The following is a 27580-nucleotide window of genomic DNA, read 5'->3' as shown; positions in this document are numbered from 1 at the left end:
GGATTTTGTTATTCATACCGAGCAAATTATAATAATTCGAATAGATCCGGCAGATGTTTGAACAAGTTTCTTCGTACCACCGGATCTGCGTAAAAAACAGTAAATGTTTCTTTAAGGACGGTTCGCTGTAACACGGCTAGAGTATAACTGATTATACTCTTGACTTAGTACCATATCTTTGAAATAGTTAGACACAGTTGCTTAAGATAGTACATGCGTCATCTTTCATGTTTCGCCACTCAGGTATGCTATCACGCGAGGACAAGGACAAACGTATCACATTCGTGCTTACCCCGGTACGGGTGGGCTACTTCAAGCTGATTCTATTTGGAATGCCCAAGCCTAAACAGAAGGGCAAATGGCGGCTTCCGCTCATTGCCACTTTCCTTATCGACTGCAAACTCACTAGGTAGGTGGATGACGCTAAGTCGCTAACAAGGTAAAGGCTTAGTTTTGTGATTCCATCGTAAAACTCCCATATGCTTACCCTGATAAATGTTTATCATCGACATAATTCCTTATCTTCGAAATCATTTAACCCAGCTTTTCCTCGGCAACTATAGATTCACTGTTCATCTCTCCTATCATATACAACTCCAAATGAATCACTAGTTTTCTCTAGTGCACACGTCATATCACAGCACCTTTCGGCGCTTTTGAACCAGTTCATTTTGAATGTTGCATAGCTCACGTTATTACTTATGATTGCCGTCAATGAGTTAGTACCGTCTTTTGCTGTTGTCCAACGGCCGTTCTTGATGTGTTACTGTTGCAGCGGGCCTCGTGAGCTGCGTAGAAAGCAAAGCACAGCCGCTACTGAAGGAATCCCGCCCGTGTCCTCGTTCGCTTCCACTAACCCGAAACGCACCGCAACCCAAACTATATCATCATCGAGCTCTACCTCTAATGCCGCATAGCTGTAAATTATGCCCCCCTATCATCTCTTTCAACATTAATACTCATTCCACCATTGGAAACTCTCAACTTGATGGGCCATAAAATGAATTTACTAACCGATGTCTGTCGTCGCGGTGTCTGCTTCTATCTGTTGTCACTATTTAGACTGGTTTTTGACGAAGAGCTGCGATTGGCGCACCATCGAAAGCCAGGGGATCCAGATCCCGATGAAGACAAAGAAGACAAGGATGGTAAAAAAAAGAAGAAGAAAAAGAAGAAATGAAAAAAAAAACTGTCGAAATGAAGGAAACACGAGCCGACAAGAGACGTTCAACATGAGTAGAAAAATGAATAGGCTTAATTTGACATTCATAGTTATACCCTACTTCAGCTAATATTTGAAGATCCTAATCATCAGCTTGGTTACTTGGGGGTCATTAGGTTGACATCGTAGCTTTTAACAAAGACGAAAACGACTTTTCAGGTTTGAGACTGCCGACGAGCATGTTAATTGTGACATTAGCAGATGTTGTCATGAGGAAAGCATGTCGAAAGCAGTAGCATTTTTCGTGTGCTATGTCATTAAAAAAAAAAAACTTTATTTATTTGCCTTTTTCATATTTTCGTACATAACACAATGTGCTCCTCAAGCAAGAGGGCGAAAAATTGAGGCGACCCACTTGCTCTGGAACTGATCGTTCGACTGATTGCATCTAATTCAAGTTAGCGATTTATAACGGTTCAAAAAGGCTACTTTTGTAATAAATGGTGCTCCAAAAGCTAACTTCCTTACTAGTCGCCTACAACATTGTTTGCTTCTATTTGTTGTTGTTATTGTTATTATTTAGACTGATCCTTAACGAAATGATACGATCGGCATACCACCGAAAACCAGGGTACCCAGATCTCGATGAAGACAAGGATCTCTTTTTTTGTGTGCCGCACTGTCAGCGTACGTACGCTTTAAGCAATCTTTATATAGAGCTCAGGTGCGATTCATTGTTCGAACGGTGTTTTACTTTAAGAACCGGCCTGTAGGTCTTATAGGAGTTACTATCTTTTTTTGGTACATAACTAGAAATGTTCCAGTGAACCATAATATTTCTAGGCTAACTTAAAATTAGTAAATGATATTACCTGTAGACTACGGAAATATTTATTCGCATTTATTCGGATATGATAAAACGTAGTAATTCTTCGGCTGTTAAACGCCACATCAACACTTCTGGCTATCGCCCGAAGTGATCTAGAGCATTCTATTAGCGGAACGATATTTCGAGGATGCTTTATGCCCTGTCACACGAATCCTAATTTCGGTTCGACATGTGAAAAGAGTTAGAACGCATTCAGACAGAAAATGCGGTATTTTCTAGTTAAATACTTTCCATTTGGATACGTAATCCACGTATTTTAGTGACAATACTACCTGAAGCTAATATATTGTTGATGCATATTTCCAGTGTTTGCAATATTGCTGATGGAACAGATGACATTCGTTTCTTGTTCAACGATACCGCAGACCATCTAGCTAGATAACGTCGATATTGACCGTTCTTGTTGCGTCATTTTAGCACAAGTCGTGTTGAATAGTAGTAGTAGTAATAATAATGATAGTTCTATCAGTGGTGCAGGGATTTATTTACACTGCTGCTAGGAATTGTCGGGTTGAACCCTAACGAAGTTCTCTGGTCGTAACGACGCGAAAAGCTTTTCCCAGGACGGGTAACTTGCTACAGTTTGGCGAGCACCGACCAGGATGAGCTTGCGACGAGCACGGCTTACAGCGACATTCAACCTCCGAACATCGTTCATGATTTCCTGATCCTAACAAAAAAGAAGTGTGGAAGAAAATGGAAGCAGAACGATAAGTTTGTCATATCGGTTTCGCAGCGAGCTGAGAAAATTCTTTGAGTCAGTCAAAAGTCATATTATAAAACTGTACGAGCCTGAGAGTTACTAACCATATTTGCAGTTAGCTGCGTTCGTACACAAGAAAAGAGAATGACCTCATTTTCTTTGCCTTGATAGCGGTCAACGGTGGATACTTCCACTTTCAATGGAAGATCGGCCTTCAGCTGAAGTACCTGAACCAGCAGCGGAAATTCCGCATCAGTAATACAGAATTTTATTCATACAATACTGGCCGTGCACATTTCAAAAGCTAATTTCTCTTCACTACTAACTGCATCATACATATATCACCAGTGTTTTAGGAAGTAAACGAGACTCTAGGTAAAGAAGGTTATTAAAAGAACGTCCTTTATAAATTACGTGTACCTGTCTTTTGAAAGGGGTTATAGCACTAATTGATGATGCAGCAACACCTTTATTCGTGAGAAGCTGCACGATGCGTTGTATAATGCGCGATTCCCCAGCGTTTGACAAACCACTGCCACCGGAGCTTTCTTGTTCGGAGACACCTGTGGCGTCAACGAAGACGACAGAGTCGGATAAATCTGCTGAGACACAGCGCTGCTCCCATGGACTCATAGGGGCGCTCCTATCAACGGTCCCATCGGTATCGACGTTATCGGCAAAACATAGGGTCTGCTCAGCAATCTAGAAAATCATATTCAATGATAGTGAGCATAATATTTCGAAACAGAGTAATTCATAACAAAGTGTGTCATTGCTCTTTCAAACCGAAGGGTTTGCAACATTGTCCATTGCGGGAGTATTGGAGCCAAGAGATTTTAGCTTAATAATTGACAGTAAAGCAGAACGAAGTTACGCAAACGGCACGGTTCCAGAAATACTTGCCTTATCGTTTCCGCATCTAAGTTCTCCTTGATAAACCAAACTATTGCAAAGTCTCATAATCTCGATGTTCATTCTATATTGGTGGTTTAGAACGACCAAGTTTGAACCGTCCTCACGTTGAAGTCCTTTGAAGAGACACTCCTCAAGCCCAAGACGGCGAGCTTCTTTTGACTGAATAACTGGCGGAAGCTGTTTAGGGTCGCCCACTAGAAGGAACTTCTTAGCCAACATCAGCGGTCCCAAACAGACGGGCTGCGGAAACACATGAAACTTCCAGAAGTTAGTTAGCAAACTTAAAATCTAGCTATTTAGAACGCAGTTACATTTAACAGTAAGTGCTTATTTCAAGGAGTTCTAAGATTTCTTGAGCAATACGTTGGCAGACAGTGCGCTCGTAGTAAATAGTTAGTTCAGTTGTCATCGTCTGAATCTCCGAACGGTGTGTACCTGTAACACTTGCGAAGCCTCGTCAACGATACACATGTCAAATCTTTCTTTTTCAAAGACCGAATGGGCGATTCCCAGACATGTAGAGCCGAATACACGTTGCCGCCCGTAAAATTCTTTCACCTAAACGGGCATACACAAGAAATATCGAAAATATTTATCCGTGCAGAGTTTGATGCTTTTATACAGGTAGAGTTGTGGCTTTATTTGAAGAAAACAGAGCGGTCCTATTGTTTTTTTTCTTTTCGTACATTTATAACGATGACAACAGTTTATAAATTTACTTTCAAATATATCACACATATTTTTTTTATTAAAAACAATAAGGTTTAGTATTAGAGATCAAAGCACGCTGTACACATATTATATGCCGATGTAGCTAGAATGTTTTCTTACTTCATTACTGTCATAGAGATACACAGCGACTCACCTGTGCAGTGCAAGTGGCCTTAGCCAACTGGGCCTCATTCGTTTTCTGCCGCACGATCGGATGTGACGTCTTGCCCATTCGTACGAAATCAACGTTACAATGTACTAACTTTTCTAATATATTGTCCAGAGCATTATGCGTATTGCTTGTTACTAAAACGCGTTGTCCTAACGTCACCTAGCGATGGCGGTTAAGCAGGTACAGATTGGATATAACATTTTAGACAAATCGATTTGAAAAACAATTTAATCATTGTCAAACAAATTACAATCTACAGGTGTTATCATGAAATTAGTAGAAGTAAGTTGAAGTAGCGAGAGGATTTGAACTTTGATGCATGGATAATGGGCCTATAAAAAGGTGTGGCCAACAGTAGCTTCATTAATCTTTTTGGCTTAAATTAGTTATATCATAAATACTCTCGACTCTATATTAAATGAATTACGAGAAAAACTCACCAGAACACGTATAGCTGCTACGATAATGGTTGTCTTACCAGTTCCTGGCATGCCTTGCAGCAGAAGATAGTCTTGAGCCATCAGCAGCCTAATCACAGCGCGAACCTTTACTCAACATGACAAATTAAGGATTAGCATTTCTACTTCTTGGAAGTGAGGTATATCTGTCGGCATTCTCGTGTCATTACAACAAACAGAGACATATTTTCGGATTGGAGATGGTGCAGTTCAGCCTTCAGAGGTATATAATAATGGAATTTTGAATTTCCTATAACTGAACGGATTGCCGAATCAAATCTTTACCATTTGAGTAAAGACGTGGAATTCTATCCATGACGTTGGAACGTAGCACCGGCCTCAAAAATCTGCACATTGAAATAGAGCTATACTAGAGCATCGCTTTCTACAGTGCCATATAATACAAGACAAAGTTAATATTACTCTGTAAATAATTGGCAATAGATACTATGCTATCCAATACAATTATCTTTTAAGTCCTTCTACTTCTTCAGATTTATGAAGTTTGCTAAATTAGAGCTTTGAAAGCAAATGTATGACCAAGGTGAACGGATACCGTCGATGGCAGATGTATTTTCGTTTACTATATGAAGTTACGGGTCATCACCAAAATATACAGTAATTCAAATCTACCTGACTTTCGTTAAGTTCAGTAAGAATGTCCATGCAGCGTTCAATGTCTGCTCGAGGGTAAACCAACTCAAAGGATGGTTTAGAAATTCCAACGACCATCTTTCGTAGACGCGATTGCTCGGGCTGTAGGAGTCTGATCAGATTCGCATAAGCCGTCCCAAATGAACTCGAAGAATTTACCACGTCAACGACGTATTTCTTAGAAAAAAAAAAAGACGAAATCAGAATTCAATTTTCCACGGCTATACTGAACGCACGACTCCCTACAACTAAAGCTTGCTGTCCGTATATTGCCCTTAGCAGACTTTAATCAGTAAGTAGGAAACGTAAGATAATGACTATTGTCAAATACGTCTCTGTGATGAAAAACATTTTTCATTAGATAACCATTGTGGATCACAAAGTACATACTCAATATGCATAGTGATAGATCATTTTTCTACTCTATCAATGAATCAATTGATCTTGCCTCAAAATAGGGATTGTCTCTAATCTGCTTGTTTTACAACATATGTTTTTACAACAACTAATGTTTTTTTCACAACTTTTGAAACTTCATCGTGTTTTTCCATAAAATTTTTCGTTAGATACCTTATTGGGATCCAACAGCGTTTTGCTTCCTGATGGATCAATGTCAAGGTCGAGATATATGGCATTCCCATCAACGGCGTGGACGGAACCAAGCCTATTTGCGACCCTTCGGAAGGTGACATCTTGCTCGCTGAGAGCGATATACGAGCCCGGTGCGAGATTTATAGCACTGCCAGGAGGACCTTCCAGGCATACGAAATTACTCGTCGAATTTATGTCGATTTCAACCTGGCTGTTGTCCTGCTGCAACAAAATACGAATAATTCAGGCCAGACTGGACACACAAGGTGAACCCACTAATGCTGACGAAATATAAAGCGAGCGTGCGAAGATCGCATATGCCACGAATTACGTGTTAACGAAAAAATATACCCTGTGTTATACCTGTAGCTCTGAGTGGTCTTTGGCGCTGGTAAACGATTTCATTTGCCGCAACGTGTAGTCCGTGATTTTCGAGAATTAACATCTTTGAAATTTCGATTTCTTTATTATCTGCGATCTTGAAAAAACATTGCATTAACATAAAATACCTGGAACTTCTTCGCTGAAACATTGGCCAGTCGAAGCGATGCTACACATGTTCCATTGTTAACTCTGCGCTCTACCTGAAAGGGTGCGTACGAATAAATAATCGCTCTTAAATAAATGCTTAGCATTCTATGTCATATACAGTCATTGCATGTATTAGAGGTTGCAAAAACAATGCATGACGGTATCAGACGGCACAGATCACACTTGACAACATTGATTAATTCAAAACTAAGGTTCCTATTTATGACTAAATATAATATGATAGAAGGGACGAATGTCGCTCACGAGCACCCCTTCGCTGCAATTAGTGGTAAGCTCCTACAAGATCAGCTTACTTTTTTGAAACACCTTGACCAACTCGACTCTAGCGTATTTTTTTTTCATATAATAACTTTAGCAAGTGGCGGATCCATCATTCTACAACGCACTCCTTTGAAATGAAAATTTTTATTACAACACACTAGTTGAGGCAGTCAGTGCGTCAAAGGGATAAAAGCTCCCTGCAGCAAGAAACGTTATCTGTTTATTTGTCTATTAATTGCCATTCAGTGTCCGCAAGATGCATGTACACATACCGAATATTTCCAAAACGCCTGTGGATTTTGTCGAGCGTGCTCGGCGCACTCGATGTCCAACAACATTAACCAATGCCACGCATATGATAACTCCTGTTCATTGAGGTTCCCTAAAATAGTTCGGCAACATCAGATGCCCACCTAACAGTTAATTCGAGGGCGTCCGTGGCGAGTTAGGCTAGCACTGGGATACCTATATACCTTTATATAAAACAATAGCTAAACAACGCGAAAGACAGGTAACGCCATACTTAGCCAAAACGATAGGTGTATCAACACTTACTTGGCAGTAAAGGTATTATACTAATTCTACATTCCTTACCAAGGACTTTAGTTGCAACTTTAGCCCTCACAGAGCCCTCGGGAAGGTCCTTATTCATGTGGGCAAAGAGCGAACACGCTACATTAGCGCTGCAGTTGTCACAAAATCGTTCTTCCTCTTTGAATGGCCCTACCGCATTTGGTCTCATCCGTATTGTGTCGATATCCAACTCAGGATTCTGCAGGGCCCACCAGGCTTTTGCCAAACGGTTTCGATGCTGTATTAATTCTTGCCTTACAAAATCAATTATTTGATTAAATTATTATTCTACTTTGCGGTCTGCGATCGCATTGTTGTGTCTGAGTGCCATAACTCGCACCGTTTTCAGAAAGAAAAAAAAAACTTGATATTAAATGACCCAGTACGTATTCAAACCTGATTTGCAAATTAAATTTAACCAGTAAAAGAAATCCGAAAAAAATCTCACGAACAGCGATCCTTTGTCCGCTTTTACTAGTACGCTGTCAGCTCCACGCTGAATGTAGGTGAGAACTCCTACTCCACAGCTTCCTGCTGTCTGGCTGTCTCTAGGAGCTGCTCCCACTGCCTTTGGGTTATCCGGAAGTAACGACCTATGCTCAGCTCCCATTTTCTCATTCATCATGAGTGTATATAGCAGCACCTACACAAGCCCACAACCGTTTAAGGACATGTTCCTTCACATTTTTTATTTTTGGTAACGAAAAAGTCGATAGATGATACGGAGCTGTATTTTATACTTAACATCACTATCATTACCTGCGCACTGTGCTCCCGAGAGAAGGACGGCTTGCCTGTTTTTAACTCCAGAGGTGCCTAAAAGATATTCAGGCGTGTTAAAAATAATGTCAGTATCTGCTCCGGCACCTGCACATTTAATTCACTCATTTGGGTTAAAAATTGGACAAAAGTAATTTCTCCACGAGATCGGTATCGAAAACCAAAGGAGAAGGTTTTATGACAACCTTCTAGAAAGACTGGGTAAATCCCGTACAGCTTCTCATATCGACGTTCCAAAAGGTTTGATGGAATCCAGTGAATTGCTGGATACAAACTGCGACGTACATGGATCAAAGAATTACATACATAAAAATCCTGTAGAGGCGAAGTAGGAAAGAATCAGTTTAAATGGGTCAACATTTTGCCAACTTTACTGCTGAGGAAAGCGCTGCCGCGACTGAACAAACAAATATATTAGCCTGTTCGCTAAAGACTTTTACTCCTTGTGGCCCAAGTGTAAAAGAATTAATTTATTTTCGGGAAAAAAATCCTAAAACCTCTATATGGCCAACCGGTACAACCCGTAAGATATTCTTTAATTTTGAGAGCAAACGTTCTACCTGAGTAATGTTCCGCAGTGGCCTGACGACGAACGAAAACGTTTTGTGAATACGTTTTCATTCAGCGGAAGTGACATGTTTATCGAAAGTTTCAGTCGATATTTGCCATTTCAAATGATGCTTCGTACGCACAAGTTTATCTATAGTGCCGATCGTGACCCTTCTACTGCAGCCAGTAACAAAGTTTTCTCGAAGTAGTAGACCTGGCCCTGAATAGCTCATAAATTGGTACGTCTAGTAACTGTAGCTGGTTTCAATAGTATGGAGGAAGAGTTGCGATGTGGATGTCGTTCTACGGTCTGTTGCATCTTGTCGTTATTTATGATTAGCAGGTTGTTTTTTCCCAGAATGCAGCCGATGGTTACTACAAAATGTTTAAGACAGTCTTAAAATACTTCCTTTGTAAAGCATTTGAGCAGCTCTGCAAGGCCTTAGTTTCCATAGCGCGCATCCATGGTGCGTTCCTTAACAAGGATCTAGGCAAAACAAAACACGGCGGAACTCCGTTTCCACTTGCCGATCGGAAAACAAATATTCTAGCAAGAGTTCCTTGTTCTTATGGCGTCACTTGATCTCCTTGTTTCGTTTTCTTGAACACAATCTTTCCATGCATTCAATCAGTTCACAGTTGAAGTTACAAATAAGTTCAGTGAGTTAAGGATATTTGAAAGTGAATAACTGACTTCTTTCTTGCCTCGTCGCATATGCACAAGATATGCGTTTGAATTGCCGGTAGAAAAGCTAATTACACCGTGCTAAAGAATTCACCGATACCTGGCCTGCGCACTGGCCATGATACCAACCATCCAAGTCCTTTGCAAATGACACGTATGCTGTAGAACTTGCGTGGTAAGGCCTTTCATGATCTTTGTCCATTAGCCAAAGGATGCTGCCAACGCAGCCTTTAAGGTACACTAGATAAACTTTGAAGCGAGCTCGCCTGAAGTACTAGCAGCTGCAACTATCTTTGTTGCTAAGCTATCATTGCACAATAGCACTTATCATATCAAATTCACAAGTTGTCTTGTGAAAAACTTTTTACCTGCAATAGTAACAAATACCTTTTGCACAACGCCGGGCTACACTCTCCAGTTTCAAGATGTATGTTTCCGTTACGTTGAATTCTACTCAGAGAGAACTAATCTATCTAATACATAATCAGCACTTGTTTCACCCAAAATATCCTGAAAAATACGGGCCTATATAGCATTTATAAAACGCAACTGCTTTCAATCGAAAATGCAACTTTGGAGTAAGCGAAAACAGAGCATTCCTATTTTTCATTGTTCAACGGAAGTTCGATATGGGAAAACATTTCATATACATGTTAAAATAGCTTTACATCTTGGTACCGGAAAAAAATTTGATAACGCAAATTGCACGCCAGTTCCGTATTCGAAACTTTTGAATAAATTGCCATTGGCGCTTTCGAAACTCTAAACAAGCATTTGGCGAAAATTTGTCCCACTGTCCCGGCCAGACCTTGCTCTAAAAAAGTGCAGCACAGTACGATGGTACGACATGATCATATAAATGTCAATTTCATAGATGCCTTCTCCGTTCGCCAAGAAACCCGCCTGCTGTTCGGACGGTAGGAATTACTTAACAATTTTTCGTAACATCTAAACGATATTAAACAAACCTTCGTCACCAGCTAACCCAGTGTCTTCAAGACTATGAAATTAAAATGAGCTGCAAACCTGTCTAGCAATATTTCCGTTCGCAGCCATTTCTAGCTCCACAGTCATATCCACTTTGCCTTTTAACCCAAGACGGGGACACCAAAGGTTTTCTTCAATATCCACAACCTCACGAACCCGAAAATCCTTGCGACCTCCTGGACAGTTCTGTTCGTCAGCAAAACCGGGAAAGATATCGTTTATTATGAGCACACACTCTTCACAGATGCGCATAGGCATCAGGGTACGCATCGCGCTAAACTTAACAAATTTCACTTTAATCAATGACCCGTGTGTATTATCGAATGTGCAGTAAATATACTCTGCTCATGTAAGTAGACCCACATACCCCGCGAATGAAACTCAGAATATGAGGAACCATCTGGAGTACGTGTGCTTTGATCTCGTGAGGCGCCGTTCCGAGGAGGTAAATGTCATGAAGAATTGATGAACGTGATAAAATCTCCTCCGTCACTGCGACAATCTCTGAACGTTGTAGTTTTTCGCTCACCGCCTAACTCATGAAAAAATTATTAAAATTAATATGATATTACCGAATCGTACATGTTAGTTTATTTCTAAATGTTTTCATATACTTCGCTGTACAACAACACAATAGCATACCCTTTGAAATACTTGGTGGGCCACCGTCCCTACTAACATATTGGCGTTCAGACCGTCCAACTTCCTGGAAAAAAAATCTTTATTTATCTGCATTCGATTGGCTTCCCACAAGGTCTAAAACCTATTTTAAATAAGATTTTATTATCGAGACGTTTCCATGGTTTTGAAAACAAGATCCTATGGAAACAACGATATATACAGGAAGATGCTTCCAAGTTTTAATTTAATTTCTAATTTATTAGATGTTCGTACTGCTTGTATTAAGAACATTTTTATCACACATTTTTCAAAACAAAAATGAAAGCAGTACGCATTCATTATATTTCGTACAAATCTATATACACATTAGTTGTAACATAACTGCCAGCGCTGTCGTCAATGGGTTATTCCAAATAAGTAACGACGTCGATACCTGAACTTTTGTTGAAGAAGGGCCTTGCGAGGACAAAAAAGGCCGGAAGTAACAGTTGTAACAGAGAGAAGGACATCCGGCTGACAGACTACTAGGCCACCGGACGTTGCGTCTATGCGGCATACTGAACCGCGAAACCATGCAAATACTGATACCTATCACGAACGCAAACAATGCAAGAACATAACTTCGCCTGCTTTAATTACGCTTAAAATATTAATGGAGAAATGCTTGCGTTGCTTAGACTTATTTTTTTCAAAATCATGGTTTGAACATTTCTTTTTGACTGAGCCAAGTAATAGCTTTGTCGGATTCTTAAAAACCTGGCGGACACATTTTTAATGGGTCTCCCACTTTTTAAATGTGGCATGATTCTGTCTCACCTGGTTGTCCCATACGAACATTTGCCAAAACCACCATTGTTATTAAATTAAAAATACGTGTAGTTGCACTTCCTGCTGTGTTCTTGTACTTTACAAGAGAAGCTCTTTGTTTCCCTTAAATTGGTCACCTTCCTTTTATTATAATGTATTTCAAATGAACTTTAATTACACGCCGTTTCTGTCTATAAATCTTCAATGTACTCACCTCAATGCCGGGCTCAAACCGTTCAGAGGCCCAACTTCCCCCTAGAATAACATACACGATATCATCTGTATAAATGCCAGCGGCGTTTTCCTTGTTCATTAGTCCGTTGGCGTCGAAGATGGTATCTTGATCTTTCTGCCCCTTTTCTGTGTCCAGAGTCAGGATTCGGCCTACCAAAAGGTTAGCGCTAGGTTTACTCTCAAAGTTTTCTACAAAGCGCTCAACTGTTAACGTTAACACGCCCCGACGTGGTTTGACATGTTGCACGTCCGGTACGTTCTCCTAGTGAAAACAAACAAAATAAAAGTCGTATATAGTATTAAATTTCCGAACAGATCATATCCAATTTATACAAAATATTTAAACGCTCGTTCCTCAGTCATTAATATAATATAGGATACTGCTATGCCTTGGTTTGAATTAGCGATCCAGTACATTTTCTCCGAGAAAAAGTATTTTTTTTTAGAAAAACGTCATAACTAGCAAGTATCTTTCTAATTCGATTTATAATGATGAGTCGGCAAAATTAAATTGGATATACATTTGGTGACAATAACCTGTCAAAATGTTATTTGCATGCCTATAAGGTAATCTGCGATAATCTTTCGCAGTTTCCTCTGACGAAATAAATAACGTTGGTGCTGCATTGAAGCATTAGTAGAAATAGACGATTGGTATTGGACGTTTCAATATTGAAGAAACAAGTGGGCCTATTTAATTTGTCGCGTATTGCAAATTTTTAGCCTACGTCTGATGAATTTCAGATTATACTGCCGATCAAAATGCACGTGTAGGTTCTGCGCTACTGCGACCAGTTTCTTCACTACTTCCTTTAAAAAATAGTTTCACTTTAATTTCGAATAAAATTGCTTTTAGCGAGTTTAAAATGTGGATCACAAACGAAAAATCAGAAGCAAATTTTGTCCAGAGCCCATATGATGGTTTTTGAAAACTACGATTACGACTTCTACATTTATAGATATGGACACATACATCTCAGGGCGACTTTACGCTCGTCCGATTATTTTCTGACGGATAGTTACGGCTTACGCTAACAGCGACAAATCAAATATACCTATATATTTCTAGGTATCGGTAAAATCATACGAAGGTATCCTTCTAGACGCTTAAATAGAAAGGATTAATCCTAACACAGACGCCGCGGCTTCATTCACCTCCAAGCCGATCGAACGGCATCTAGGAAATTAACTGGTCGGAAATTTACTTGTTGACCGGAAGGCACGGCGAAACTGGAAGACTGAAAACTGGTTAACTAGACAAGTGAAACAACGGTAAGTGCAGGTGACTTCACAGACCTGATGAGCTAACACGTCAAACACTGCTGCATAGCCAGTACGTTAAAAGAAAAGAATAAGATCCCCCAAAAGGCTAACCCGACCGGCAAGGCAGAAAACCCTGCAGGACGATACTCAATGAATTCATAATCAACTAGCTTTTCCTATAAGCTTTGGTTTGAAGCGATATTTAAACCCGTTACGAATCAGGCCCAAAGGTTCACAGTTAGTAAATGCGAATTCAGCGATGCCAGACAAATACTTTAGCAGCACTACTGAATTTTTACTTTTTTTTATAGGAAAGTAAAGACAACGCACCTTGATGGTCATCTTGACTGCATTTTTTACAGGCGATGTTACATTATCGAAAAGATCGTCCGAGTCGTATGAATCCTCGGCATCGTCCGTCTTTACATCCATTATGCCGTGATTTGTAATCCGTTCGCTACTAAAAAGAACTGTAGTAGTGCCGTTCTGCCGAAAAACAAGGCTCTGTTAGTATGCGAACCAAAATTTCGTTTACTCGTCAGAGCTCTAAACGTTTATGGGCTATAGCCTGAATTGTATTAAAGCTTTTACTAATTTGTAAAGATGAAAGTTCCTCTATTGAAACATGTTACCGATGCTGAAGCGCCTGCGCGATAGTGTTCTTTTGAAACAAGATTTTAGAGGACGACACAATCATGCATTGAAACACATAATGTGTGTACATTAACATAGTGTGCCATACTAATCATATCAAACAGTTTTACACATAATTAATCTGTATACGCACTTGAAGACGTAACGGACTCTTACTAACTAGATCGTCAGCAGCTTGTACTACTTTTCCGGGCGAAACTACGACTGACTGTGATGCAATAGGCGATTTATGTTCGACGATCGGTTGTAGGTCTGTGTTTTCATCCTGTTCATCCTGCGAGAATATGTCGGATTTACTTAAGGTTAATATCTTCATCCGGTCTGGCGGTATTCCTGCCGACGTTTTTGGCGGTTCAAGCCGGATTTGAGTTGTATTCGAAAAAATAGATTTAAAACATGATTAAATTATAGCGCAGTTATTGCAATCTCGACTAGTGATATCGCAATTGTTATTATTTGCATGACCTTGAGAGGTAAATATATAAGGCAATTCTATATGGACGTATCGAAACGTTTACCTTAAGCTCTGATGAAGTGCGATGTTTGTCCGGACTTTTGCGGTCAGCCGTGAGAGGGTCACTGTCATTTCCATTCAGATGAACATTGTCAATGTTTCCATTAGTGTCACATGTTTGTTTGCATCGATCTTCATTGCGAATGCTGTTTTTGCTCTTGTTCGCATAAGTGTTGTCCTTGTTGACTTTACCGTACATCATCTTTACACTCGTTGCAACGAATTTAGGAGGTGGACTTTTTGATACAAATTGTTTAGTTACCGCTGCCTCAAGTTTTTGCATGACACGAGCCTTAAAATTCAGACATGCAATAGAATTCAGTATCGTAACATTTTCTATAAATTTCAACGCAACTTAAAACTTACCTTATCTTTTTTTGCAATTCGCCATCGGTGTCGAATCATGTATATTTTATGTAATGTCGGGTTTGGTCAAGAACAGCTCCGCTCCTGGGCTACTTTGTGGTGTAAAAACTACCTCCTTCTGCTTTTAAGAGATAGTAAATGTGACATTATCATTAAAGAAATATCTTTAAACTGCTATGAAAGCAACGAAACTTACTGAGATCAGTAAGACCAGTAGTCGGTGCCCCATCCATGGATGCAGTCACTCCTGCAACCCAGTTTAGCATGATCTGAGCCCACCTTCAGACTATATTCGTAATGTGAGATATTCGTGATCTCCTGTCCAGAACTGTCTGATATAATGCCACAAATTTTTTACCGTATTCAAGTCGAGTGAATTTTCAATTCCTGACAAAACCTAAATATTATTAGCGGTAAACACTTTAGAGGCTCATTTTGCCATATCACCTGATAACTTGCCAAGCATGAGTGCATCGTTCACATCCAGGAGCCGTTGTCGTACCTGGGGTAGCGTTTTTGTTTGATCTGCCTCACTCTATTGTCGTTTTTTCATGATCCCGTTGTATATAAAAGTTATGCGCCGTACATAGAAATTGCGGTCTACTTAGTCGGATGTTTGACTTGTGGAGTCTTTCGCCGGAACGTCCGTAGACATGCGGAGTGTTATCATTTAAAATTTCAAAATGTGACTAATATAAAAAAGAGACCCTTATCCAGTCTTTAATTGTTGGACTTCGGAATTGTTGGCCCATTTGAAACGCATTTACTCCTATGCACAATTTAGGCAAAGCTCCTTTACCGGTTTACAACAACAAGACAACCAATTTCGATACGACGTGGGAGGGTCCTTATGGTCGCAATAATTCTACAGAATTAGTCTTTTCGTAACTTCGATAAAGTGATCCCGTCTCTTCGCTGCGCTATGCATCGTATTCAGTTGTTTCCTATTTTTTTGGTAACAGAGGCACCTTATATTTCACCTTGTACGATACATTGTCAACTGCATATTTCAACGCTCCGATTTAGTCAGATATTTGTTTTTGTAATCTCTCTTTTTAAGTATTTCTATTAGAGTCCGAAATGATCTGCGGTCAAGACAACGTCATTGTCATTGCAGAGATGAAGGTAACGACAATTGCACTTTGTCCCCGATCATCTACGCCTTTCCATGATGCAGAAGAGGACGAATTCGAAGAGCCAATTTTGCTTAATGGCTATGCATGTTATAGTGAACAGTCATCATACTATACGTCACAGTGTTTGCCTCTCCACAACAGTTTAAAAATACTTCTGTAGCAATAATGTGGTCACATGTGCACATGAGCAACAGCGCTCTGCTTCGTCTTGAAATGTGCATACATGAGTTCAAATACAGCCTCTAAAATTCATTGAAAAACAATGCTAATGCATGGCCAAAGGCGTATGCTGGCACTGTTGCCGTTGAAAACGTTGCGCTTTAAATATTTTTATGATATGTTTGATATGCTAGAAACAACACGAATATAAATCACTATAAAACGAAAAAAAAAAAAAAAAAGAGCTTACCTTGTGTTTTGGCACTTCAATATATCGCGGCTGAAGTGGTTTTGGGGCAGGATCGTCGACGATGTTCAATCGGGGAAGTTTATGGACAACCTTTATGGGCGATTTAGGGCCATCGTGGATTCTTGGTGCCGGTCTTTCTGGCGCTGCGGTCGCGTGGCTGTCAATCTCACTAGAGCTCGTAGAAGAAATGAAGATAGCTGTGAACAAAAGAAGGACTAGACTTTTACAAGAAAGCGCCGAATTTCGCTTCCAACGAAAAAGTGTTTGCCTTGCTTTGAGAATCACCACAGTGTGAATCCGATGAAGAAGTAAGTTACTAGATTTATATTGGCATTTTCGTTCCGAAAAATTTCACATACAGAACGAAAAAAAGGAACTGGATCGAAAATATCATAAAAACTCCTAATATTTACATTTGGGTATAGCCGTTGACCCTATATTTGAAGGTATCTGTAAAGTGTCATTAAGGTTGATGGGATTGTCCCGCTGCAATCCAATGAATTTATTATTTCGTTTTCGTGTGTTTGCCCAACTGGCCTCCGCCTGCTTTTCGGGACTGTCCTCCTGACGATTTCTCTTTATGGCTTTTGTTGCCACGTTTACAGCATTCAAGCCCAAATCTGAAAAAAGGTTTCGGACCTTTTACTAACTGTCATCCTGCGCTATAATGGAAACATTATAACATTAAGGATTTGATAATAGTTGTTTGTTTCAAACACACGCAACATACGCGAAACCCCTTTCAAATGACGTTAGTGGATAACGCAGATGGGTGAGTAAAGCACAACTTAGCCGGCGGAGCAAATGGCTAAATCAGTGTCTATGACAAAAATAGTACTAGTACGTTTAATTAAAGGTTACCCTTGGAACAGTTACCAAGGGTCCACGGTACCTTATTCGACCGTTAAGAAACCGCGTTAGTCCTCAGAATAGAAGTGATCTACCTGAGATACTACGATGCAGAGGCTTTGCCATTAGTAATAGTAGTTATAGAAATACTTTACAAATTAGTAGATTATATGATATTACTTACTTGCAGAAGCCCGAGTGGTGTTGCTGTCTTCAGACGCAGCTCTCGAACTAAAAAAATAATCCAGGGTTTTTTGGCCCTTGGTCAAACCCTTTTTCGCAATGACAGAAATACAAAAACATATCCAAAAAACAATTTAGAAATTTTATTAATTTCGTAAGTCTCGCTACTGCCTAAGTAGTAGATAAATCAGCGTATCTGCTAAGTTAAGAGTTGATATTGGGTAATATATACGAACAAAGATAAGATGCCGGTTTGAATTTGTAATAGTAAGTTAATTCCATTGTTACTTTTTTACACTACTTTGTCTTATAATTACTTTTGAATGTTAGCTAGTGCCCAGTGTTATTCAAATCTGTATTTATTAATAAGGATTACCACCTCACCTTATTGGTCCTTGAAGTCATTTTGGGAAATATCACACGACCGTTTGTAGCTATAAGCATTAGCCTTAGTCACATATGATGAATTTCTAATGCTTCGCTTTAATAGATCCAATATGGTGGTCTTGATAGATACAGGAATACAGCTACAAGTTCAGGCCACCGGACAAATCACAATTATACTCGAATAGATTCAGTTGCCTGTTTGCTAACCCGGAGGGACCACTAATAATGATGAGCGTGCCTCATTAAGGAACCTTCTGTGTTACACAACTGTTCTCAAGAACAAAAGCTGAAACCTTTGCAACACTGCCAATCCAAAGTTAATTTGGCGCCAGAATGATAAGGGCGAAGTGGGATACGCACGATATAGTAGTGGGTGTGTCGGTCTTAAGAGAGAAGACGACAGCACGAGATAATCACGCTGTTGCGACGTGGTCTTGTACCGTTCCTCTTACGCTTTTCAACTTACAAATAAATTCCTTGAGGTTATGTTAATTTGCAGCGTTATAATAGGAAGTTGTACGATTTCCAAATTAGGTACGTAGTGCCAGGGCAAAGCATTTAACCATAACTGAAAACTTAGGAACGTTGAGCGATAACTTTATCAGTAGATTTTCTATCTTGCTTTTTGTGGTTTACCATTGTTTAGCCGACTGCATAGCTTCACAGAGGCTACGCCGATAGACCACATAGGGAAAAGTTCTCTTGGCTACATGAAGTTCACTCTATAAGCAAAGCCTGCCAACCTCCCGTTTGTCTCCTCTGGTCCTAGCCATTGATGGAATTACATCATAACATAATAATGAGACCATTGTTTACGTAAAAATCACAAATATATTATTATTTTTGTGCAAAAAAGCTCAAGTCCAGTGTGGCTAAAATTATTAATACTAGCTTTTTTGTTTGAACAATACTAATAGAGATAGCGTTCTTCATGCTAGAACTGCTAGTAGATCTTAGCTATATATATTAGAATTTCGTATCTGTATTTTTTGCAGTAGCAACATATATGCAAATACACTCAGCCCCGTCTGCATGGAAAGCCGAGTTCCCAGCAAATTCTTTATATTTTGTCAGGTTTTTAAAAGGGCCAATAAAGATCAATACGAAATATGCAATTAAACTATGCTACACAATTGTAGACTTGAGGATTCCACTAAAAGCGCTATTTTTTTTTTTATCTATTTATGACTGCTCTGTTCGGAATTTTTCCGACTGCTTAGGTTGCAAAGCTCCACAAACCATGTTTGTCAGAATACGGAAAACATCAAGAGATTTGGAAAGTAAATATAAATAAAAATTAGGATTTTAATGTGACAGATACAAACGTATATGATTTTTCATTCGTTATACTTCCTGCAAAATCTGGTATCATGAAGTATATATTCACGGACATATTTTATTTAATGTGGTAGTATTTGTATTCGCAAAGTGTTTTTGCGTACCTATAACTGAATACGAAGATGCTTTGTTCTTCATATACATAGCATTTTATTACTTTGTCGATATCTTCAGATTGGCTATAATAATGATCAATCCATCAGTTACGTAACGACCTGGCGCAGGTCGGTCGACAGTGTTTCTTTCGTCAGGGCCCGCGGGGAGAAGGAGGCCTCAGCTTGTTGACCCACTTGATCCACCACCGTTTTCACATCGAGAGTGTGCTAGCAGCAATGGGCTCGCGCGCGTTTTGTCACACGATTTCGCAATTATTTCAACAGTTCCAAAACATTTTCCCAGCCCCCACCAACCTGCCCGCCCCGAGTTACCACCCTGTTCCATTTTTGCAGCGATTATGTCTTGCTTATTAATTAATGCTGCTGACTTTATCAGCATCTTTATATAACCCTTGTCCCGTATCAGTTCTTGAAGGAAGGGGAGTTTGCTCGCTCACCCCTTTTTTGCCGTTGCTTTCCTCGGTCGCTTCAACACGTTGCTTCTTTTTGTCGTTTCATTAGTACCTTCTACGTCACTTTCTTTTGCCATTTTCGGTTTCTCATCATCGCTTCCTTCTGTCAATTCGGCTCCTTCGAGTAATTGAAGTCCCTCTCATTTCTGTTTCTCGTCACTTGTGACGTGCTCCACCGCCATTTTGCAATGGATCTTATTAGTTCTCTGTGTTTTTTTCGTGTCGTTCTTTTCTATATCATTACAGCGTTGTATTAAGTGGCACATACATTTCCCTATTGCGCTTGTTTTTTGTTAAGTCAAACCTTTGGGTACCTTCGTTCTTATTTGTTTTACAGGTGTTATCGTTATCATCGTCGTCATAAGTTTTGGCCTGATTTTCATATTGACCGATATTAGTTCCAACCACGGTCATCATTCAATTGATCAATGAACTAATGTATCTTCGTCAATCGATAATCTGCCTTTGAAGCGATCAATACAAGTAAAAATGTTGAACATTAGTATCGTTTTTGGCGTGAGTAGCGCTATTATGAGTCGTCTGTAATCGTTGGTATCCTATTGTATTTTTCTTCTGTGCTGTGTGTCCGCACGTGTTTTATCGTTAGTCAAGTTAAACCAAAGTTTTCTTACGCCATTAACTTGTGTTCTTGGTCACACATTTTACAATCTTGCGCAAACTAAACTTCTTTTCAAGTAACTTGTTAATTAAATGTGTTGCAGACGTAGCTTGTCCCTTCTCTCATATTTAGGTATAGTAAAGCTTTCTGACATTCTAACAAATAAAAAATTAAAGGATTTATAAACCCTAGGATTGTATGCGCATGAGAGGCCTGTGCACCTGCACACTTGACATACCTGGAGTTCCATTGAATTAACTGCCATCAATCATATCAAACCATTCTCCGTAGCGACGATAACCGAGCATCTACTATTTTTTTTATGGCAAACAAACGGCAGCCTCATTTCAAGGGCTCACATACGTGTGTTTATGTTAGCAGCTTCGTGTACATTTGTCACAGTGCCATTGCTCTTCCGTTGAAGCCTTACAAGGCCGAAAAGTTGCTCAATGTCAAAGTTGCATGTGTGCGCGTCAACGATTTTGTCTAAGTTTCAGCTGTCTACCGAGCTGTGCAAGTGCCCCGTCCCAAGTGTCCTCCAAAGGTGGGGGGCCACTTGGGACAGCGCATGCTACCAGCAACTGCTATAAAATAACGTCAACTCGTCGATGTTATTTTAATACGAGTACGTATTGGAGTGTCCGCATATATTATGTAATATCTGTAGCATTAAAAAATGATTGCAATTTTTTCTATTCGTAAATATATTTGTGGTTGGCTCAGTTGTGGCTATTGGTTTTATCGTCGTTGTTAAGTTCATTTCTGATAAGTGCTGACATTCTGAAGTCTGCTGAGGCTTGTATCAACAATAAATCCTATTCTCTGTTATGGTTCGTGATTAGCTGACTCTTACGCCGGTCCTATCACATCTTTCTGCCCCGTGATGCATGAAAATGGAATATCGCTCCTTTCTTGTATCTGAACACGAACCCGTTTTAGCGACGCGTGGCGCAGTCTCTATATTCGTGCTGCCTTACAGGACCATCAAACAAACCCAGCCTGGGACCATGTTCTTATGCTGCGAAGCTCTACGTTCCGTACCATTATCTGTCTTGGTGAGCTTAGTTCCCTCTACACCTCGAGTTCCCTAAAATTCCTATTTTCTTACAGTGTCGCCACTTGCGACAGCAACATTTTCTTTTCATTATTTTTTCCATTTTCTTCGTTCATCATCTTTCTTCGGTTATTTCACAGTTGTTTTTACTCTGCTCGCTGCCGTACTGCCATCATCATCGTCGTCGTCGTCGATCATCAGCCTTGTTTCTCAGTGACCATTATGGATCACCACTTATGTTCATTATCATTATTATTACTATCGCCGTCACCATCAGTATCATCGTCATAATCAAATAGAAAACGATACAGCAGGGCATGACACGGTATGTCTTTGGAATATAATTCTAATATAATTAATAATCGTAGTAAGCGTAGAGTATTAAGTTGACTTAGCAGAGAAGCAGGGCGTATCGTCGTCACCACTGTCGTCTTTACGATTCGTATAATCATTATTGATCGATCAGTCATCAATCAATCAATCAATCATCATTATCATATTCAAGCCATCATTATTATCCATAGTGATCAGTCACTCAGCGTAGTATTATTATTATTTGTTTGTTTGTTGTTATCGGTATTCGTGTACGTATGTCCGTCCACGGGCTCCTTAGTGTCCTACGTCTGTCAACAGCGGCTTCGCCAGCCCGCGAGCTGTTTTTCGTACATCATCCTTGTTTGGCTCTTCATAAATCGATCTGTCTGCTACTAATTTTGTCCTTACACCTTGAAACCACAGTGCCATATTTTCGAAACTGGCTACTTTGTGCCCAGCTATATAAACCTGTAACGACTTCTCGTATCGTCTGCTATTAGTCAAAATGTAACCAATACTAAATTGAATTCTGTACAGATTTCCGTTGTTTGCCGTTTTTAAGGCCGCAATCATCGTAATCGTGTCAAGAGTACCTGATTGTATGACGGTGACAGAAGAAATCGAGCGAACAATAATACGATAAAACCAGCGAAAGCAATGCTATTGTTTCATTGATCTCTATGTTTTTATGCGCGTGAGTCTGTCCATGGTGAGACACGTGAAAACAAAGCCATTATGTTTCTGTAGTAAACAATGCAATATGTCATCTGGCAAAGGGGTAGCTAAGGGGAAGAAGAGTCTCTACTACTAGCTCTATTATTGTGACAGTACCTGTGTGGTACGTTCGACAGAAATGTCAAACACTCGTTTGTGCTAGCTAATCTGTATAGCGTTATAGTCATTGTTATTATTATTATTGCAACACTTTTTTTGGTATAATCTCAATTTCAGTATTTATTGCATCATTCGATTATATTGGTCGAAAAGTCGCATTGTACCCTGTACTCAATAATTAAAAAAAAAAAAAAAAAAAAGAAAAAAGAAAAAAAAAACATCTCTGATTTGGTAGTAGAGCACTATCTGACTTCGATCTTTATTTCAAGCGATTTGCATAACATTGCGGAAATTGAGTATCTATAGCAAATGGGCTATTTTAGCAATTGGTATTGAAACTGTTGTCGCGGACGGCGAACATTTGCCATGAGAACAAATCTTACTTGTGATTTTTAGCATCAAGTCAAGTGTACAGAAGAAATGGCCCAGAGAATAACCCCCCGTGGTTAACAGCTTAGCGAAGCTGATGTTTTTCAACGAATCTCTCTAATTGTTCCTTATAGCTAATTTTACAAATAAGTTTTCGCCTGAAACGAACCAATCACCAGTCACTGCATCAGAGCTGGATGTCGCGCCATAGCATAAAATGTTCGACATACAAATGATCCAAAAAAAAGAAAAAGAAGTCAACGATTATATGTACTTATTCAAATGGATGCCAACACATAAGTACTATAACAAAAACGAACCATCGAAATAATATCGGCCATTTTCCTTCTCAGATTTTCCGATAGATTGTGAAGCGTCGGCTTAAGTCTGTCATTTTTGTTGTGTACAGCTGGTAATCGTATTACTGTACGACTAGCTGGCTGGCTTTTCATTTTGGCGTCGTGTTAATCTGCTGTCTCTGCCTCTGCATGTTATATTATATAGTTATTATACGTCGATAATTGTAATGTATAATAATTATTCGGATCAACCTTATTATAGTTGTTACAGTGGAATGTATTCGTTGGCATGTTGTCGTCAAAAGCAAGAATTTAGTTGGTAATTTTCAAAAATTACCAAACACAGACAGACAGACAGACAGACAGACAGACAGACAGACAGAGAGAGAGAGAGAGCGAGCAAGGGGGGAGAGATGGACAAAGAGAGAGAGATAGATAGATAGACAAAGAGAGAGGGGGGGGGCAGGGAGAGATAGATAGAGAGGGGGAGGGGAGGGGAGAGGGGCGGGAGGAGAGAGGGGGAGAGAGAGCGAGAGACAGCCAGACAGACAGATAGATAAGGGTGGATTTGTGTGTGTGTGTGTGTGTGTTGTATAGGTGTATGTGTGTGGCGGGGGGAGGGGGAGGGAGAGGGGAGGGGGTCAGGGTCGGGATAGGCAACATTTGAAATCTTTATCAACGTCGGTCGCTTCGACCAAAATACCAAAGTGTGTCAATATGTCAATAATTATTTATTAGTAATATAATAATAATTAGTAATATTCTTATAATCATGATTCATTTTACTTACGTGTTATTATTGGTATCATAACAATTATATAATTATAACTATAATAATGATAATTCCGCCATTAGCAGCTGGCGTAGCGGAATCGGTCAGCGTTCATCATAGGCTGTCCTAATAATCGTCATAACAATAAATATAACTAATTATTATAATTATATTAGGAACTGGAAAGTAATCAACTAAACATTACGTTATAGTTATCATTCTCATATAATAATTAATAGTATTATTACTATTATTATTATCGCCCTTTACTTTTCATAGTTTTTATCGCTAGAATCGTTATAATTATTCTCGTTTTATTATAGTAGCGTCACCATGAGCATCATTGTCGAATCGTTGCCAATCAATAACAGATTAATGATAATAGATCAGTCATTTGGATAATAATGATAGTAATTATAATTATTGTCAAAAATGACACGACTGTCAGTAGTTGCACACTGCGTAATAATAATCAATGTCAATAATAACTACTATAATGAATATTCATAATAATAATAATACTGCTAATTATAATTAGTGTATTGTGTATCTGTAATTTTTCAATCAGTCTCCATAATCATCTTCTTTTTTTAGCCTTATGTTTTTTTCTGTCTTCCTTGTCACAGTTCAATGCCTGCTCGTTTTTAGTATTGTTGTTGTTATTACTTTATATTATATACATAATTATTGTTACTGCTCGTGTTATCATTATTTTTTATCATAATTATTAGTGTTTTCATTGGAATTACCCTTTTCGTCATGACCACCGTTATACATCTGTTTTATGTATAATTATCATTTCGTCACCAAACGTTCACGCTTTCCGCACTCGTACTTCATTCTTTATACTCAAGTCTTTAAAATCTCATTCATTTTTTTTCCATAGAGCGATTTGTTTTCCTTCCATCTCTATGCGTGCCTCTAACCTCGGCGCGATTCCGTCTGCGCATCGTAAAAAATCGTATGCAGTTTGTTTGTTTGTTACGTGTATTATATCTGTTTGGATTCATGCCACTCAGCAAGGTTGAATCAGCAATAATAATAATGAATGACCTATAATGTTAGTGTTGTTGGTGTCTTCTGTGCTAAATTACAGGTGACAGGCCCAGACGCGGTCGTTGGCCGCTGGATGCGCTGTTCTTTGCGCTGCAACAAACACCATGGGTTGTTCCCGATCTGTTCGCTCTCTTCTTTTCGTCCTCGTTTGTCACGCACTCATACATTGACACGTACACTGAATAATGGAGAGTCGTGTCAGCCTGTTCTATATCTAGGTATTTTCTGTTTTTCTCAAGTTCGGCGAGAGCTACTGGCGTCATCGTCGTCGTCGTCGCCGTCGCCGTCGTCGCCACCGCCGTCGACATTTACTCTTTTCTGGTTCTCGAGCCACTCTCTCACCAGCTTAGACATATAGCTTCCACTATGTCTGTAATTATTCTTAGTCACGCTGCCTTCTTATTAGTTAATTATTCATTACAATAATTATTATTGTTGTTATAATTATTATTTTATCGTTAGTATTATTAGTACCATCATCATTATGCCCTTCTTCATCAATAATTAGTGTGGTCTTCGTCGATCATTATTGTTTTATGAATAGTCTACAATATATAATTATAATAACCTTCAATCATTATCATAATATAGAGTAGCAGCATTCGTTATAATTAGCTCCACCTTTTCTTCATTATGATCATCGTCATAATATAATCATCATTATTGTTCATCAAGTTCTTCTTCGTCGTCGTCATAATGCCATCCTTCACCGCGAGAACTTTCAATGTTGAATCATATTATCATAATCATTTATAATAATAATAATTATTATTATTATTATAATTAACCTCTATAATAATCATTATCATCTTTCTCTTAGCCCATGTCTCTCTGTCATCATCTGTGACCTTTTTCCGTTCCACCTTTATTATAGCTATTCACTGTATTTATTTTCCATCGTCCACCTACTGTTTCCGTTCGATCTCGATAAGTTTTCTTTTCTATTCGCACCATATATGTTGTTGCTATTATTGTTAGTATGTTTTTTTTTGTATGATACTAACTTATACACTCTCTATCCGTAAATATAATGTTGAAGTTTGTGTATTTCTTTTTGTGTCCGTTGCTGTTTGATGGCCAATGTTACGCACGCGTTTGAGTATGTAGATTCACATGTCTCATCTTCTTAGCACAGAGCAATAACGTTTCTAGCAGGATAAGTGTTCCATTGAATAACAATTGCAAGTCAGTAAAAATAAGCTGAACTCCATGCCGAAGTCGAATAGGTATCGTTTGTTTTACTGAGGACATCGAAGAGCTCCGTTTGCACCGCAAAATCTTCTCGTAGACCCATGACGATCCAATAATGCTTCCATCGTAACGAAGAATTAGAACAAAAAACGGTCCAAGCAAGTAACCAGCACTTGATTCATGCATGGCTTCGTCTGACCTACGCGCTTGTATTTCATATGACATCCCTACATAAAAATTTGACGCGCATCGTAAAAAATAGGCTCTCAAATTGTAACTGAATTTGTGTTGCGTAGTCCTTGACTGGCCTTTTAGTCGGTTTGGGAACATCGGTCACGAAAACAGATTTAAAATTTAACTTGAAATAAAAATGACTATATACAGAAAGATATAGGCTATACCCTAAATGAAATGAATGTATCAGATGCCCGTGGGGTGGAACGCGCGCTTGCGTGTGTCATTGTGTATGTGCGTAATTTTAATGCCAAATTCGTTTAGTTGTTTATTCTTGTGTGTGCATTGCATCGTCACTGAATGTAGGTGTGTGTGTGCATATATATATATATATATATATGGTTATTTATGTAGATGTATTTCTGTTGCTGATGTTTTTGGCGGGAAACGGTCACAAGCCAAGTGGCCCGAGTCAAGCGAAGATTACTGAAGCCGACTGTTGAGCAGTTGAATATTTGTTATTGGTTTGTTCTTCGGTCTTCCTCTGCCTTTTTGTTCATTACAAGGATTCAGGTACCTTACCTGTAAGGTGTACAGCCAGTGCCAAAATAAAACGAAAACACTATCAGCGATCCTATCTTTATACCCAGTTTCTTTTATATCGTCTTCTTGGTGGAGTTTTTCCATTCAACTTCGGTCTTTACCTAATATTTACACGTAGTAGTTATTACTCAGCAAATAAGCTTCACACAACATTAGAGAAATTATATTGAACTCACTAATTAAATTACGTTTTGTCTAGTTAGGAGACTTCAACTCTGACGTCGTTTTTATGGCTTTAGATGGCAGCGTTCTGCATGGACGCAGTTTAAGCGCGATCTGTTACAGATTGATGTAGATTGTACGCACGCCCGGACCAAAAATGC

The 27580-nt window shown here is 39.2% G+C and overlaps 3 protein-coding genes across 21 annotated transcripts in view; 1 reads left to right on the top strand and 2 right to left on the bottom strand.

The window, feature by feature from the left end:
* LOC111247575 (hillarin-like) overlaps positions 1-1689 on the top strand; it is a 28839-nt gene extending 27150 nt beyond the window's left edge. For 6 of the 10 annotated variants that reach the window (XM_086985603.1, XM_086985601.1, XM_022798674.2 and 3 more), the window contains 2 exons: positions 244-409; positions 776-1689. In XM_086985603.1, coding sequence (XP_086841729.1) covers positions 244-409; positions 776-917 — 308 coding nt within the window. In that variant the 3' untranslated portion in view covers positions 918-1689. The remainder of the gene's footprint in view (positions 1-243; positions 410-775) is intronic. The other 4 variants (XR_015325184.1, XM_022798675.2, XM_086985600.1 and 1 more) reach the window with 3 other exon arrangements.
* A 353-nt stretch (positions 1690-2042) lies between these two features.
* On the bottom strand, positions 2043-18408 carry Dna2 (DNA replication helicase/nuclease 2). 5 transcript variants are annotated; one of them, XM_022798672.2, is made up of 26 exons: positions 18063-18407; positions 17680-17767; positions 17060-17266; positions 16647-16843; positions 14740-15027; positions 14355-14495; positions 13898-14053; positions 12285-12566; positions 11697-11851; positions 11285-11348; positions 11010-11174; positions 10682-10828; positions 8401-8457; positions 8094-8284; positions 7663-7895; positions 7341-7450; positions 6765-6839; positions 6235-6477; positions 5644-5841; positions 4993-5097; positions 4535-4603; positions 4105-4227; positions 3658-3909; positions 3175-3456; positions 2859-2981; positions 2043-2721 (listed from the first exon to the last, which is right to left on the bottom strand). In XM_022798672.2, the coding sequence occupies exons 1-26, from the start codon at positions 18120-18122 to the stop codon at positions 2548-2550; spliced, it is 4185 nt and encodes a 1394-aa protein (XP_022654407.1). In that variant the 5' UTR covers positions 18123-18407; the 3' UTR covers positions 2043-2547. The 5 variants fall into 5 exon arrangements, 4 of the variants coding, with proteins under 4 accessions (XP_022654407.1, XP_022654404.1, XP_022654405.1 ...); XM_022798669.2 differs by having other exon boundaries at positions 4535-4711; positions 18063-18406; XM_022798670.2 differs by having other exon boundaries at positions 4535-4711; positions 6235-6474; positions 18063-18406.
* A 1121-nt stretch (positions 18409-19529) lies between these two features.
* sif (guanine nucleotide exchange factor still life) overlaps positions 19530-27580 on the bottom strand; it is an 83649-nt gene continuing 75598 nt past the window's right edge. For all 6 annotated transcript variants that reach the window (XM_022795731.2, XM_086985593.1, XM_086985597.1 and 3 more), the window contains exon 25: positions 19530-27236. The gene's annotated coding sequence lies outside the window, so the exon portion shown is untranslated. The remainder of the gene's footprint in view (positions 27237-27580) is intronic.

Source organism: Varroa destructor, unplaced genomic scaffold (assembly GCF_002443255.2).
Source record: "Varroa destructor unplaced genomic scaffold, Vdes_3.0 BEIS01000003.1, whole genome shotgun sequence".
In the NCBI taxonomy this organism is placed as follows: domain Eukaryota; kingdom Metazoa; phylum Arthropoda; class Arachnida; order Mesostigmata; family Varroidae; genus Varroa; species Varroa destructor.
This window is presented reverse-complemented; position numbering and strand designations above follow the sequence as displayed.